Source organism: Scyliorhinus canicula, chromosome 6 (genome assembly GCF_902713615.1).
Source record: "Scyliorhinus canicula chromosome 6, sScyCan1.1, whole genome shotgun sequence".
Lineage (NCBI taxonomy): Eukaryota > Metazoa > Chordata > Chondrichthyes > Carcharhiniformes > Scyliorhinidae > Scyliorhinus > Scyliorhinus canicula.
In genome coordinates, this window is record NC_052151.1 from 121,459,151 (window position 1) to 121,475,943 (window position 16,793).

At 43.8% G+C, this 16,793-nt stretch overlaps 1 protein-coding gene across 1 annotated transcript in view; it reads right to left on the reverse strand.

Moving 5' to 3' along the window:
- gtf3c2 (general transcription factor IIIC, polypeptide 2, beta) overlaps positions 1-16,793 on the reverse strand; it is a 152,404-nt gene that overhangs the window by 11,903 nt on the left and 123,708 nt on the right. The window contains 1 exon segment of the mRNA XM_038801041.1: positions 2,950-3,054. Within this exon segment, the coding sequence (XP_038656969.1) occupies positions 2,950-3,054 (105 nt within the window).

Here is a 16,793-nt window from a genome sequence, read left to right on the forward strand (position 1 = left end):
GGAGAATCCTGGCCCTTATCTCTGCAGACTGCAAAAGTACTGCAGTCAAACACACACTAAGGCCGAGGTTTTAACTCTTTAACTCGTTCCAATATTTAGAAGCCAAGATTCCTAAAAGCCTCCAATCGTCACACACTGATACTGCCTCAACAAGCATTCTACTTGGGAGCTTCAACATGGCAAGCCCAGGGGGGGAAAATAAATGTTTTAAAGGGACTCTCAAAGCCTTCTTGCAAAATACAATATTTTGTCCAAAAAAGACCGCCTAAGCAGAGGAAAGGCATCCGGAAAGGAGCTGAATACCTTGCGTTTCATTGTTGAGAGCAAGCTGAAACCATACGTAGATAGCGAAAGGGGTAAAGAACCACACCCACCCACTCTCCCAACCAACACATGTCCCACCTGTGACAGAGACTTTAGGTCACGCATTGGACTCCTCAGTCACCTGGAAACAAGTCATCCTTGACTCTCATGGACTGCCCAGGAAGAAGTGGATATGCTACGAATTTCTTAGAACTCTGGGTAAGTGAATACATTTTCCGAGTAGATTTAACCATGGCTGCCTGTCTTAAATTAGGCAGTAGTAGTCTGAAAATGGCAATGGGTCACTTGAACCGATTAAAAAATTTGTTGCAAATTGACCAGTTGGAATGCATTCTCCACCCATTGCTCCTTAATGAGGTCAAAACTGTGCGGATGAATCTGATGAGTCACTTCAATTTGGGAAGATGGAAAATCGCTAGCTCCTAAGTGGCGTTAACCGACAATTTAAACCTACGAAGAGGAGATTGGTGATGGTAGCACAGACTGGAAATGCCAGCCAGAAATAGGAGAGACAAGAGTTAAGCATCATGAGTCCTAAGGTATAATGGAATACTGGGGAAGATTGAACTATTCACCTCAAGAAAAGGTGATTGAAGTAACAAAGGCTAATTCCGCTTTCCTGATCTGTCAAAGTCCTGTATTTTTCCACTTCAAAGATTTATCCATTTTCCCTTTAATATTGAGCACCACAGTGGCACAGTGGTTAGCACTGCTGCCTCACAGTGGCAGGGCCGCGGGGTAAATTCCAGCTTGGGTGACTGTGTGGAGTTTGCACTTTCTCCCCGTGTCTGCACGGATTTCCTCCGGGTGCTCCGGTTTCCTCCCACTGTCCAAAGATGTGCAGGTTAGGTGGATTGGCCATGCAAAATTGGCCCTTTGTGTCCAAAAGATTAGGTGGGTTTACTGGGTTACAGGGATAGGGTGAAGGTGTGGGCCTAGGTAGGGTGCTCTTTCCAAAGATCAGTGCAGACTCAATGGGTCAAAATGCCTCCTTTTGCACTGTAGGGATTCCATGATTAAAAAATGCAGCAAACTCAGTTTCAAGCATTGCCTTTGAAAAATCATTCCGTTCTTTAACAATTCTTTGTGGAAATAAGTAACTCCTAACCACTCGACTGAAATCCAAAACTCACACCCAGAGGAAATACTCTTCTCCAAATCACCCAATCAAAGCCATAATTAAAACAAAAACACTCATTACATTCGGGCAGCACGGTAGCATGGTGGTTAGCATAAATGCTTCACAGCTCCAGGGTCCCAGGTTCGATTCCCGGCTGGGTCACTGCCTGTGTGGAGTCTGCACGTCCTCCCCGTGTGTGCGTGGGTTTCCTCCGGGTGCTCCGGTTTCCTCCCACAGTCCAAAGATGTGCAGGTTAGGTGGATTGGCCATGATAAATTGCCCTTAATGTCCTAAAAAATAAGGTTAATGGGGGGGTTGTTGGGTTAAGGGTATGGGGTAGATACATGGGTTTGAGTAGGGTGATCATTGCTCGGCACAACATCGAGGGCTGAAGGGCCTGTTCTGTGCTGTACTGTTCTATGTTCTATCTCCTCCTAGCCTTCTCTGTTGTAATTATAATAGTCGTAGCACCCCATCTCTTTTCCTAACTGCTGCTTTACATCCTGGCAAAGCTAAGCTATATGTTCTATATGCAATTAATTATTATAATGTGGCACTCAAACACGTACACAGTAATCAATGGCCTAATCACTACCGTGCAGAGATTTATCATCTTGCACTGACACCATTTATAAAATGCAACATGCTATTTTTTTTGTTTGTTCTGTGAATGGCACATTTCTAGCACCACATCTGGGAAGCCTGTCAGCATCACTGTCTGCAGCAAGTAATCTGTAGCTGAAAGGGAAGAATATCTGAGAAGGAGTCTTCGCCCTCCTCCTTCTTGGAGGTCCCACCAAAAAAAACAGTAAGCTGGTTGGTATCAAGCAGTATGGTGTATGAACTGCAATCAATTTACTCTGCTGCGGATGCTACAAAATCACAAGATAATGGAGTTTGATTCTATAGCGCTTGTTGGGAATCAACTTCAACATAAATAGAGTTGTGATGGAGATGTGGAGAAGAATTTACTTGAGTACTGCGCCAAAATACAGATTTCTTTTTAGAACATACAGTGCAGAAGGAGGCCATTTGGCCCATCGACTCTGCACCGACCCACTTAAGCCCTCACTTTCACCCGAACCCCGTAACCCAATAACCCCTCCTAACCTTTTTAGACACTAAGGGCAATTTAGCATGGCCAATCCACCTAACCCACACATCTTTGGACTGTGTGAGGAAACCGGAGGACCCGGAGGAAACCCACACAGACACAGGGAGAACGTGCAAACTCCACACAAACAGTGACCCAGTGGGGAATCGAACCTGGGACCCTGGCGCTGTGAAGCCACAGTGCTATCCACTTGTGCTACCACGCTGCCCATATCATAGGTAGATCTATATCATGTTTTCATTTGGTCTCCACTACGTTTTTACACTGTACATGCTTTACATGACTTAGCATTTTGGATGAGTGTCTTTGGCTATGATTTTGGATAAGCATTGTAACCCATCACACATATTGATCCCCATTAAGCACAATACATCAGCGATGCACAAATTACCTTGTATACAGATTCTAACGGCATCCGGTCAGGATACGTTGTTGCTTTGTCTATCGTTTGCATTCTCTTAAAGGGCTCTCTGGAAAACAGGTTCTTGAAACTCTTCTATAAATAAGAAAAGCATTTTAAGTTAGAATGGAATAGTTTTGGGCAAAGTACTGTATCTCATGATTACATTGACAATTATACCAACATTAGATATTTATATATTAAGTAATGAAACAGTTTGATTCTAGTGAACAGTTGTTGCATCAAATACTGTATAAATATAAATGAGGGAATTCCAAATCCCCCGTTGGGTCAGGTGGAATGTCTAAAATCTGAATCCTGGCCCCAAACCTCACGTTTTGGTCTTTTGGAGAGGTGGGGAGCCAGCCAACGAGGTTGCAATTTAAATATTATAATGAGGTTGCAATTTAAATATTATAATGAGGTTACATGTCTCCTGTTGAACCACCATTTTAAGTTTAACACTGGGTTTTTTGGGCCTCAGGAAACCCAGCAGTTGAAGGGAGTCGAAAACTCTTGGATCCAGGAGGTTAGCACTTATAGTTACACCCTGGATTCAGTTTACCTGCTTCACCAAATCTCTTTACAATCAAATATCCCCCAACTCTTCTGACCTACACCACGGGAGCTTCACTCATGCTCTAGTTTAGCTGGTTTAGCTCACTGGGGCTGGTTTAGCTCACTAGGCTAAATCGTTGTCTTTTAAAGCAGCAAAGCAGGTCAGCAGCACGGTTCGATTCCCGTACCAGCCTCCCCGGACAGGCGCTGGAATGTGGCGACTAGGGGCTTTTCACAGTAACTTCATTGAAGCCTACTCGTGACAATAAGCGATTTTCATTGTTCATTTCATTTCATTTACAGGATTTGAACCTTCTCAATAGCAATCATGAAAATCTCTAACTTTATATCTATAACTGGAGTTAGAGAAATCTTACTTTTTGGTGTGGCTAAACCACCTATCCTGCACATCTTTGGGTTGTGGGGGCGAAACCCACACAAACATGGGGAGAATGTGCAAACTCCACATGGACAGTGACCCAGTGCCGGGATCGAACCTGGGACCTTGGTGCCGTTACGCAGCAGTGCTAACCACTGTGCCGCCATGCTGCCCTAAAAAATCTTACTTTGTATTCGTGGGCCAGGTAACCTTTGGGAAATGATAGTTTTCTCAAAAAAAAAGTATAAATTGATTTATTGCCCTTAAAATATTCTTATTTTAATTAGAGCAAGCACCCTTTTTTAACCAATGTGACCATGCATCATGCCACTGTAAAAGGTGAATCTCCAATGACATGAAAGAAACTCTAAATGTAACAATTCCGTTTAGATGAATGCACACAGGTTCCAACATCAGCAACAAAGGTTAATATTGACAATCACAAAACATCCATTCAATATCGTTTTGGGCACAATATCATACCAGACAATTACTGGATCAACTTTCAACAGGAAATGCTAGCAAAGTTCAGCAGCATCTGCGGACTGAGAAACAGTTAATGTTTCAGATTGATGATCTTTTGTCAGAACTGATGCTGCCAGACCTGCTGTATACTTCTAGCACTTTGTTTCGATTTCAGATTTCCAGTATCTGCAGTATTGTGCTTCTGAATTTAATTTTACGTTTACTACATAACAGTGACACTTCAAAATCATTTGCCTATTGTCAAAAGCTTTGCAACATCCTGAGACATTAAAGACACTATGTAAATGCAAGTTCTTTATTCAAATATACTGAGTTTTGTTTCATTAAAGTGACCCCCCCCCCCCCCCCCCCCCCCCCCCCGCCAAACAATATCTTTGGGGATGGTGAGGACCAGAAATGTAATTGGACTAGCCACGTCAATACTGTGGCTACAAAAACCAACCAAAGGCCAGGAATTCTGCAGTGAGTAACTCACCTCCTGACTCCCTAAAGCCTGTTCACCATCAACAAGGCACAAGTTAGGAGCCTGATGGAATATTCTTCACTTACCTGGATCAATGCGTCTCCAACAATATTAAGGAAGCTAAATACAAAACAGGATAAAGCAGCCTATTTGACTGACACCCTACCCATCAGATGAAATCTTCACTTCCCTTATCACCATCACACTGTACTACAACTTTTGTATGATGGGTGCTCCATTTAACTGGATTAAGCATCCATCAACAATTCTGGTTGAACCGCAAAGTGCAATTGGATCCTACTTTTCACCGTTGAATGTCCATGAACCCAACTCCCGCTCCCTCGATCTTACCATGACTAAAATGCTGACCACAACTTCTTTTACTGAGCTCCATGTTAGCTGGTACTGTTAATGGTTTCCTCTCCACCCTCTTCAAATCATGCCATCATCACTCTCATCAAAAAGCCTACCCTTGATCCTTCTGTCAGCGTAAACTATCACCCCATCCCCTTTCCTTTCCAAAATGCATGAACAGGTTATCACCTCCCAGATCTGTGCCCATCTTCCTACAGTTCCATGTTTGAATCGATCCAATCAAGGTTTTGGTCCAGGTACAATACAGATAACCACTTATCGAAGTTACAACTGACATAATTTGTAAGTCTTACAACACCAGGTTAAAGTCCAACAGGTTTGTTTTGAATCACTAGCTTTCGGAGCACTGTTCCTTCCTCAGGTGTATCTCAGTGCTCCGAAAGTTAGTGATGTGAAACAAACCTGTTAGACTTTAACCTGGTGTTGTAAGACTTCTTACTGTGCTCACGCCAGTCCAACGCCGGAATCTCCACATCATGACATAATTTGTGACCATGATAAACTAGTTATCCTTCGCATGCTCAATCTATCTTCAGCCTCCAATACAATTGACCATACCATCTTCCCCCAACTCCTCTCGTTTATAGAATTTTATAGAATTTACAGTGCAGAAGAAGGCCATTCGGCCCATCAAGTCTGCACCGGCTCCTGGAAAGAGCACCCTACCCAAGGTTAACACCTCCACCCTATCCCCAAATCCCAGCAACCCCACCCAACACTAAGAGCAATTTATCATGTCCAATCCACCTAACTTGCACATGTTTGGACTGTGGGAGGAAACCGCAGCACCCGGAGGAAACCCACGCACACACGGGGAGGATGTGCAGACTCCGCACAGACAGTGACCCAAGGCGAAATCGAACCTGAGACCCTGGAGCTATGAAGTGATTGTGCTATCCACAATGCTACCGTGCTGCCCAGATGAATGGAATTTACCTTGCTTAATTCTAATCTTATCTATCAAATTATAGCCAAAGAATTATATGCAATGCCTTTTACTTGCACTCCTGCATTGTTAATTCTGGAGTCCTCTAAGGGCTTATCATTGCCCCCTTCTATTTCTCATTTATGTGTTATTCCTTGGTGATATGATCCAAACATTTTCAGATTTCACAGGCACACCGACAATACTAAGCTCCATTTATGAACAACCCCCCTGCATCCTTCTGTTGTCTCTAATTGTCAGCTTGCTTGTCCAACATCTTTTAATAATCTTCTTTGTCACAAGTAGATGGGGCAGCAGGGTAGCATGGTGGTTAGCATAAATGCTTCACAGCTCCAGGATCCCAGGTTCAGTTCCCGGCTGGGTCACTGTCTGTGTGGAGTCTGCACGTCCTCCCCCTGTGTGCGTGGGTTTCCTCCGGATGCTCCGGTTTCCTCCCACAGTCCAAAGATGTGCGGGTTAGGTGGATTGGCCATGCTAAATTGCTCGTAGTGTCCTAATAAAAGTAAGGTTAAGGGGGGGGGGCTTGTTGGGTTATGGGTATAGGGTGGATATGTGGGTTTGAGTAGGGTGATCATGGCTCGGCACAACATTGAGGGCCGAAGGGCCTGTTCTGTGCTGTACTGTTCTATGTTCTAAGTAGACTTACATTAACACTGCAATGAAGTTGCATATTCCGGTGCCTGTAATACTGCAATGGAGTTGCATATTCCGGTGCCTGTTCGGGTTCACTGAGGGAGAATTCAGAATGTCCAAATTACCTAACAACATGGGCTGGATTCTCTGCAGCCCCGTGCCGAAATCGCATTTGGCGTGGGACAGAGAATTCAATTTGGCGCCAAAATTGGGCCTGGCGATTCTCCGGGCCCTGAAAATTGGCATGTGCACGTAGTACTCCGCATGGCTGGGGGTCCATTGCCAGAGGCCCACCCAGCGATCCTCCGCTCCCGACCAGCTGAGTTCCTGACGGCGTGGAACTAACCTTCCACCCATCTTAATACTCATGAGCAGAGATTTCAACCAAACAAATATTGAGGAAGATTTACGCTATTTGTCTTTGCTCTCCATCACAATATCCATTCCCTGATCATCATTTCAATCCCTGGAAACTATCCTAAGATGCGTTTTTGATCACATGCCGCACCAAAACCGGCTACTTCTATCTTCATAACATTGCTTACCTCTTACTCTACCTCAGTACATCTGCTGCTGTAAATCTCATTGTACCTTTATTACCTCATCTCCCATCTTCCACCATAGATAAACGTCAAAACTCTGCTGTCTGTATCTTAACTCACTTCACATCTCACTCACCCATCGCTGTGCTTGTGAACTTTCACTGGCTCCTGCTCCAACAATGATTCGATTTTAAAATCCTCACCTGTGTTTTCTGATCCTTCTATGGCCATGCCCCTTCTTTCACAGTCAACTCCTCCAATTTTACAAGTCTTCAAGATATGTGTTCTTCCAATTCTGGCCCCTTGATTACCCCCAATTATATTGGTCCAATACTGGTGGCTGTGCTTTCAAATGGGTTATCCCAAAATTCTGGTTATCTACCCAAGTCTCTCAGGTTCTCTCCCCATTTAGGATGCTGCTTAGAAGCTACCGCTTTGAACAAGCTTTTGGTCATCTGACCTAATACCTCCCTGTGGCTCAATGGTTTTATTCTTATTTCTCTTCCCAAGCTCCTTGGGACACACCTTAAATATGCTATATATATGTTATGTTATGTTATACACACACATACACAAACATATGCACATAAACACACACGTACATATACATCAATATTACATACACATCTGCATACATACACTGATATAAGCTGCGGATTCTCTATCGGCAGGATCCTCCACTTTACCGGCAGCGCACCCACGCCCGCGGGTTTCCCGACGGTGTGGGGATAGCACAATGGGAAACCTCATTGGCCGACTACTGGAACAGAGGATCCCTGTTGCTAGCAGGGGCGTGCCAAACCAGAAAACGAGGCTGGCGGGATGAAGAATCCCACCCATGATATATCTGTCAATGATACAAAGCTTTACCTCTTCAATATTGCCCTTAGAGCCACAGATGTTTGCAACATGAAATCAGGCCCTTCGGCCCAACTTGTCCTTGCCACTCAGTTTTTACCACTAAGTTTGTCCTAAATGCATGCATTTGGCCCATATCTCTCTATACCCATCTTTCCCATATAGCTGTCTAAATGCTTTTTTAAAGACAAAATTGTACCCGCCTCTACTACAGCCTCAGCTTGTTCCAGACACTCCACCCTGTGTGTGAAAAAATTGCCCCTCCGGACCCTTTTGTATCTCCCTCCTCTCACCTTAAACCTATGCTCTCTAGTTTTAGACTCCCCTAACTTTGAGAAAAAATGTTGACTATCGACCTTATCTTTGCCTGTCATTATTTTATAGACCTCTATAAGATCACCCCTAAGCCTCCCAAGCTGCAGAGAGAAATGTCCCAATCTATCAAGCCTTTCCTTGTAACTTAAACCCTCAAGTCCCGGTAGCATCCTAGAAAATAGAGTGGATTGCAAATATTTGGTACATCTGTCAAGTAGTGGCATGAACGTCTACCACAATGTATTAAATAAATGTCTCAAAAAACATGAACTGGACTGCAGGTAGTAGAGCGGATATCCATCTCAAACAATGTAATAAATTTGTATCACAAGACAGGGGACCATCACTATTTTGTGTAGAGACACATGGCTGGTGCAAAGCTGTGTATTTTGTTTACAGTAATTTGCTGTCTTCGAAGATTTTCATTTAATTTTATTGCAAAGGCTGTGGCCAAGTGTCAACATCTGTTTACAATTGTGTAAGTCAGTATCCCTTTTCATGGGTTTTATTGAGTACCTAATGCTGTTTACTTGGTGACTGAATAATTGATTGTATCCCCTTTCAACTAACCATGGGCTGAACACTCCTGAGTGGCCAGATCAAACTAGGAGCTGAGTTGCAGCTGTGCCTGATTCTGATCTTGCTGCATATTTGTTCAGCGGCAGTCAATCGATTACTTTGGAAGCAGCAACGCTGGCCTTTTAACACCTCCATAATCTTGGGGTAATGGTTGTCTTTCGAAGGCCTGCTGTTACACCAACCTGAGATCAACAATGAGTTGTAAATAAATATGTATGAACTCAGCCTTCCCGGACAGGCGCTGGAATGTGGCGACTAGGGGCTTTTCACAGTAACTTTATTGAAGCCTACTCGTGACAATAAGCGATTTTCATTTTCATTTCATGGAGAATAGCAACCTGTGTAGTGGTGCAGAAACTGTCTGCTTAGAGATTAAAAATGAGCAAAGGAATGTGAGGTGATGCATTTTGGAGGATCAAATCTAAGTATGAATTATAATGTAAATGGCAGAAACTTTAGGAACATTAACATACAGGGGGATCTGTGTGTTCCCTAAAAGTGGCAACACAGGTGGCCAAGGTGATTAAGGCATATGGCATACTTGCCTTCATCAGCCAGGGCATCGAGTACAGGAGTTGGGAAATCAGGTTGCAGTTATATAAAACCTTGGTTAGGCCGCATTTGAAGTATTGCGTGCAGTTCTGGTCACCACGTTATCAGAAGGACAAGGATGCTTTGGAGAGAGTGCAAAGAAGATGCACCAGGATGTTGCCTGATCTCGAGGATGTTGACTATGAGGAGAGGCTCAATAAACTAAGATTGCTTTCACTGGAAAGAAGGAGGCTGAGGGGAGACCGGATGGAGGTCTACAAAATTATGAGAGGCATAGCTTTCTTCAAGGGTGGAAATGTCAATTACAAGGGTGCACAAGATCAAAGTGAGAGGGAGAAAGTTTAAGGGAGATGTGCGGGGTAGGTTTTTCATGCAGTGAGTGGTGGGTGTCTGGAATGCGCTGCCAGAGGATGTGGTGGAAGCAGGCACATTAGCAACAATTAAGAGGCATCTGGATGGGTACATGAATAGGGAGGAAATGGAGGGATATGGACCGAGTAAGGGCAGAAGGTTTTTTTTTAGTTAGGGCATCATGATCGGCACAGGCTTGGACGGCCAAAGGGCCTGTTCCTGTGCTGCACTTTTCTTGTTCTTTGTAAATCTTTTCTGCACTCTTTCTAGGGTGACCCTTAATTCCATTGTTGTCTCCCTGTTTGACGATCCTGTGATTCACTTGGCTGTAGGGGTACAGGCTCACAGTACACAGGCTCGTTATGTTTAAACACTAGTATTTGATAGTTAAGTTGTACACATACACACGTTTGTATCACACCAAATCTACTTCACAGCTGCTGAGTTAATGAGGCAAGACACAGTTCTCCAAATTGCTTCATCATCTTTGGTGATGCAGCTATCAAAGAGAAAGGCATAATAATGAACAATTCCATGTTTATTATGTCAATGTTACAAAATGGGCAATATATTCAATACTAGATTTTTCCTGGAAAGATGATCCTCCATTGGGCAACCAAATGAATTTAACATTTGTTGAAATCTGATGCAGCTGTTAACCTTCAAATGCCCCACAAAATTCAGCTCAGTGAAAAGGGCAGTTTCTGGAATTTGCTTTTGCGTTATGTAGACCATGAAATTGTCCCTGGATTTACTGCTGCGATTATGCATCTTTAAAGTTGAGAAAAGTAACACAATTTATTATCCTGGTTATTTTTGTGATGCACTTCAATAAGCAGCTTTGATCGTTCTAAGAATGTGCAGTGCTGCTAAAAGGCCAATAATTTCAACAAGGCACTGGCAATGGTCTTAATGGCTGAACTGTCACGCACTCTGTTGATTAAGTGCCTCATCCTTCATTAATTTAAAAATTAATCTCTCAGCCTAGGGTATGCCATCTGTTGTGTTCTATTCCATACACCAGTTTCCTGTTGACTGCAATCCACAGAATGGCAAATGCTTTTTCTTTTATACAACTCAATGGCCCATAAAGCACATCTATTACCTACAGCCTGCAACGTGTACCAGAACTGGTACAATTTTGCAATACATTTATTTATAAAGTAACAGATTATGCACATCTTAGGTCCTCAACTGCAAGTACCAACGCTATAAAAAAACCTTAATTTTTCATAGCCTATTAGCTTATGATTAGAACACCACTGCACATACAGTAAAATACCTCAGGATATCACTTTGTTACTTTGAATGGTAGTGGGCCAGCACCCTGTGTCCCACCTATGCACAAACACCTTCCCCTTCAGAATGTTTGCTTTTCCTTCTAGTAAGCACTCCGATCAATTAAAACCTTCATTAATTACCATCATTTTGTTCCTCCCATGCCCCACAACAAAATTCTTAAGAAATTTTCAGTTGAATGTTATATTGTACCAATTGCTATAGTTAATTAAATATTCCCTTCAATTCAACAGACTGAACTCATGCTAACATCCGTCTGTTCATTGTCACCTTCAATTCCACTAATTATAGCGCTAGTTAGCATTGTGACTGCAACTAAAACTTCATGGCAGCTTCTGAAATATTGTTAATTGCTTTGTATACATTCTGGAAAATTCTCATTTGTGAATCATTTATTAGTGTTTGCTAAAAGTACGGCCCTTATTCTTTTAAAAGAAGCACACACGCTGTTTTAGAGCTTTATGATTCTGCTGCAGGATAAGGAAGCTCAATTTAGCAGCCTCACTGATGGAGGTGAAACGCCAGGAAGAAGAAGAGGACGGCTGAGGACCAGATAGAAAGGTATGGTGGTGAGAGAGTTAAATGGAAGAGGAATAGATGACTGACAGGAGAAGAAGGAGAAGGGTGATTAAGCAGCATAGAGTCATAGAGATCTACAGCACAGAACAGGTCCTGTTGGCCGATCACATCCTGTGCCAGTCAAGAACAACCACCTAACTATTTAAATCCCATTTTCGTGCTCTTGTATGTCTTGGCATTGGAAGTGCACATCTAAATACTTCTTAAATATTATGAGGGTCGCTGCCTGCACCACCCTTTCAGGCAGTGAGTTCCAGACTCCCACCACCATCTGGGTGAAAAAGTTTTCCTCACATCCCCCTGAACCTCCTGCCATTACCTTAAATCTATGCCACTGGTCATTGACCCCTCCACCAAGGGGAACGTTTCTTCCTGTCTATTCTATCTATGCCACTCATAATTTTATACATCTCAACCATGTCCATCTGTCGTCCCCCCCCCCCCCCCCCGCTCAGTTTCCTCTACTTCAAGGAAAACAACACCCGTCTATCCAATGTTTGTCTTAACTAAAACTCCCCACCACAGGCAACATCCTGATGAATCCCCTTTCCAGTGCTATCACATCCCTCCTATAATGTGGCTTCCAGAATTGCACACAATCCTCTAGCTGTGGCCTAACCAGCATTTCATACAGCTCCAGCATACTCTCCCTGCTCTTAAACTTTATGCCTAAAGACAAGTATACCATATGCCAGTGTTTTTCAATCCTTTGGGACCCACGTCGGCCGACCTACGCGACCCACCATTTTCACACGGCTTTAATGCGAGAGGTGAGTCTGCTTCGCCCTCACGATCTCATTCCAATCAGGTTCACAGGAGGAGAGGGCTATGTGAATATCGGGTGAAGGATTCAGCCGGTTCATTTGTGCTGCCTTCATCTTTGTGAGGACGGAAAATCCAACCGCGCACATGTAGGTTGTTGTGAAGGGCAAAAGCAACAAAATGCTTCTTTTACTCAGCTCCGGACACTCGACAGAGATGCTATTCCAGAATGCTGACAGCCTCATTAACTTGTGCCGTGTTTTTAATGTGCTATCACAGCTGAGGCGCAGAAGTTGAGTTGCTTCATTTGGAGTCAGCTGCAAGTTAGCAACTGATTCTGGGGTCTCAACTCAAAGGGATTTTGCACCCACCTCTTCTCTTCAAAATTTTAAACATGCCCTCTGGAAAGTAGCGATCAAAACTGTTGAACAGCGCAGCAAGGTGCGATTGAATAAGGCTTGCCAATCCATTACAGTTTCCTTACTAATGCTGTTTTCTTTGATGTGTCGTATCTGTGTGGGGAACATGTAGTAATTTTGGCTTTGCACTCGCAATTGCCAAACTTTCAATTACTTTTGGAAAACTTTGATTTCTTCAGTGTGGAAAGCAATCATCATCCTTCCCTTGCAATTTGAGGTTCAGTTCATTTAGAATTGAAAAGATGTCTGCAAGGTAAGACATTGTTAGTATCCAAGTTTCATCAGCAAACAAATCAGCCAGAGAGGACAAACAAATCAGCCAGAGAGGACAATTTCTCGAGGAGGAAAGCATGGATTTGATACCTCAGTTCGTAAACTCTGAGTAGCACCCAATGCCTTGACAGCCAACGTACTTCTGTGTGGAACAATAAATGAGTGTGCTCGGCTCCCATATCGGAACACAGAGACTCAAAGAGTCTGATACTTAATGCATTTAATGAAATTCACAACTTTCACAATTCCTTTCAACCAGGGTGGCACGGTAGCTGAGGGTGGGATGGAGCAAGATGGTGGAACGGTAGCACAGTGGTTTGCACTGTTGATTCACAGCAGCAGGATCCCAGGTTCGATTGCCGGTTTGGGTCACTGTCTGTGCGGATTCTACACATTCTTCCCGTGTCTACGTGGGTTTCCTCCGGGTGCTCCGGTTTCCTCCCACAAGTCCCAAAACACGTGCTGCTAGGTGATTTGGACATTCTGAATTCTCTGGCTGTGTACCCGAACAGCCGCCGAAGTGTGGCGACTAGGGGATTTTCACACTAACTTCATTGCAGTGTTAATGTAAGCCTACTTGTGACAATAATAAAGATTATTATTATAACACACTTCAAGACTGGACCGAATTCCTTTCGATGCCAGTGCCTCACGTGAATAAAACAATGATTCCAAACAATGTCCTGATTAGCTGCCTCTTTAATGCTTATTATAACTCGGCTGTTTTTCTAGTCATGTTGTCTGCTCCATCGCTTGTGATTCCTCTGCAGCGAACCCAGTCAAGCCCGCACTTTCCAACCACAAAACTATTCAACGCTTCAAAAATCTTTGCTCCAGTCGTGTGGGTTGGTAAAGTCAGATAGCACAGCAAATCCTCAACGAAGTCATTGTGTCAACCATACCTAACGTAAACTAGTGGGTTGCACAATCTGAAACATTTGTACTTTCATCCAGTTGTATTGAGAACTCCTGCGCTGATTTTAAACGAGAAATACGCTGAGCGTCTAAATTCTAAGCAATATCACAAATTCGGCGAGCCACTGTGTTAATACTAAGTGAGATGCATTTCACTTTTTCAACTAACCTCTCATCTATGACCGTACGAACTATGTCTAATGCTACAGGGAAAATTAATTTCTCTGCTACAGTGTGGGGCATTTTCTCTTTAGCTACAAGGTAAGCTACCATGTAAGAGGCTAATTGTGCTTTGTCATTCAATGTAACATTTCTGCTGAGGACTTCAGCCGACGATTTAAGTTCTCGTTGCATCCTTTGAAGAAAATTCAAAAGGTTTGTCCCCGAACTCGCCATGTTTAGTCTTCAAATGCCTTTGAATTTTTGAGGGTTTTAAACTTTCATTTGCCAATACTTCTCTGCATATAACACACATGGGCTGTGCATTCTGATTTGTATTGGCACAATTAATAAATCCAATGCTTAAAAAATCATCTGTACACTGCTTTGTGCCTAATTGCAGCTTCTTCTTAATGGGCTCTTCACCAGAGGTTCTGGAGCTCACACCAACACTGCTTTGTCTTGCTGTGGATTCTCCTGGGTCACTTTCACCAGAAGGCTTTGTTGTGAGATCCTGGCCTGTTTGTCTCTAGCCCTCTCTTTCTTATTACAAAATTATCCATTTTAAATTTTACAGTCCGTTGCTTGATTGCTGCTGACAAAACGGAGGAATCGCAATCGTGCCCAGAGCACGTGATCTCAGCATTTGGGACGCATGACCTGCTCTCTGCCGTTGCTTCAAGCAGGAAGGCTGGATTGAATTTGAAAAAAAATCTTCTCCTGGGTCAGTGCGCTGACGTCAGGAGGAGGCGGTGTTTCTCTCTGGGCTCCGGGCATGTGCACTGATGAGCGGGCACGCATGCGTAGTGTGGCCACATTCTGAAAGCCAATCACGGCCGTCATTTTTAAAGCTGGTCGCAGCCAGCATTTTTAAAAGCTGGCTCCTGCGGCCATGGCGCATTAATTCCTGCGATCAGGAACACCGTGATGGATGGCTTTGCGACCCTTTCGCGGGTCGTGACCACGACTTTGAAAATGACTGCCATATGCCTTCTTAACCACTTTATCCATGTATTGCTCGTAACGTTCAAGTGCATCACCGTACACTTCTCCAGGTGATCCCAAGTAAAACGGAAGAAGCCAAAAGAGGTAGTCATAGTGGCAGTGATGGAGCCACCTCACAGATGTTTTCTGCCAGAAAAATACTTTGCACATATTAAATTTATACAGTAATTATTAAGGCTACAATGGCTCAGACTCTTCCCTCATTGTGCTTAAGCGACAGTTTTAAGTGGTCCAAAATGTAAACTGTAAATGTTATTTCTAAAAAGTTACTGAGCAAAATTAACTTCTCATTGAATTGTACATCAGTCATTAAACGTACTTACTGAAAGGAAAAGTCAATGGGAATCAGGGGGGGAACTCCCTATTGGTTGGAGTCATACCTGGCACAAAAGAAGACGGTTGTGGTGGTTGGAGGTCAATCATCTCAACTCCAGGACATCACCGCATAAGTTCCTCAGGGTAGTGTCCTAGGCTCAACTACCTTCAGCTGTTTCATCAATGACCTCCCTTCCATCAGAAGGTTAGAAGTGGGAATGTTTGCGGATGACTGCACAATGTTCAGCACCATTCGCGACTCCTCAGTTAATGAAGCAGTACATGTCCAAATGCAGCAAGACCTGGATAATATCCAGGCTTGGGCTGACAAGTGGCAAGTTACTTTCGCGCCACACAAGTGCCAGGCAATGATCATCTCCTACAAAAGAGGATCTAACCACCGTCCCTCGACATTCCATAGCATTACCATCGCTGAATCCCCTACATCAACATCCTGGGAGTTACTACTGACCAGAAACTGAACTGGGCTAGCCAAATTAATAATGGGGCTACCAGGGTAGCTCAAAGTAACTCACCTGCTGACACCCCCCCTCCCAAAGCCCGTCCGCCATCCACAAGGCACAGATTAAGGGTGCAATGGAATACTTTCCCTTGCCTGGATGAGTGTAGCTCCAACAACACTGAAGAAGCTTGATACCATGCAGGACAAAGCAGTCCACCTTATTGCTCCCCCTTCCACAAACATTCAAACCCTCCACCACCGATGAACAGTGGCAGCCGTGTGTACCATCTACAAGATGCACTGCAGTAACTCACCAAGAGGTTCCTCAGACACCACCATCCAAACCCACAACTACTACCATCTAGAAGGACAAGAGCAGCAGATACCTGGGAACCCCACTACCTGGAGGTTCCCCTCCAAGTCACTCACCACCCTGAACTTGGAAATTTATTGCCGTTCCTTCACTGTTGCAGAAGCAACAGCCTCTCTAACAACACAGTGGGTGTACCTACACCTCAAGGACTGCAGAGGTTCAAGGAACTCACCAACACCTTCTGAAGGGCAACTCAGGATGGGCAATAAAGCTGGGCTAACCAGCGACACTCACAT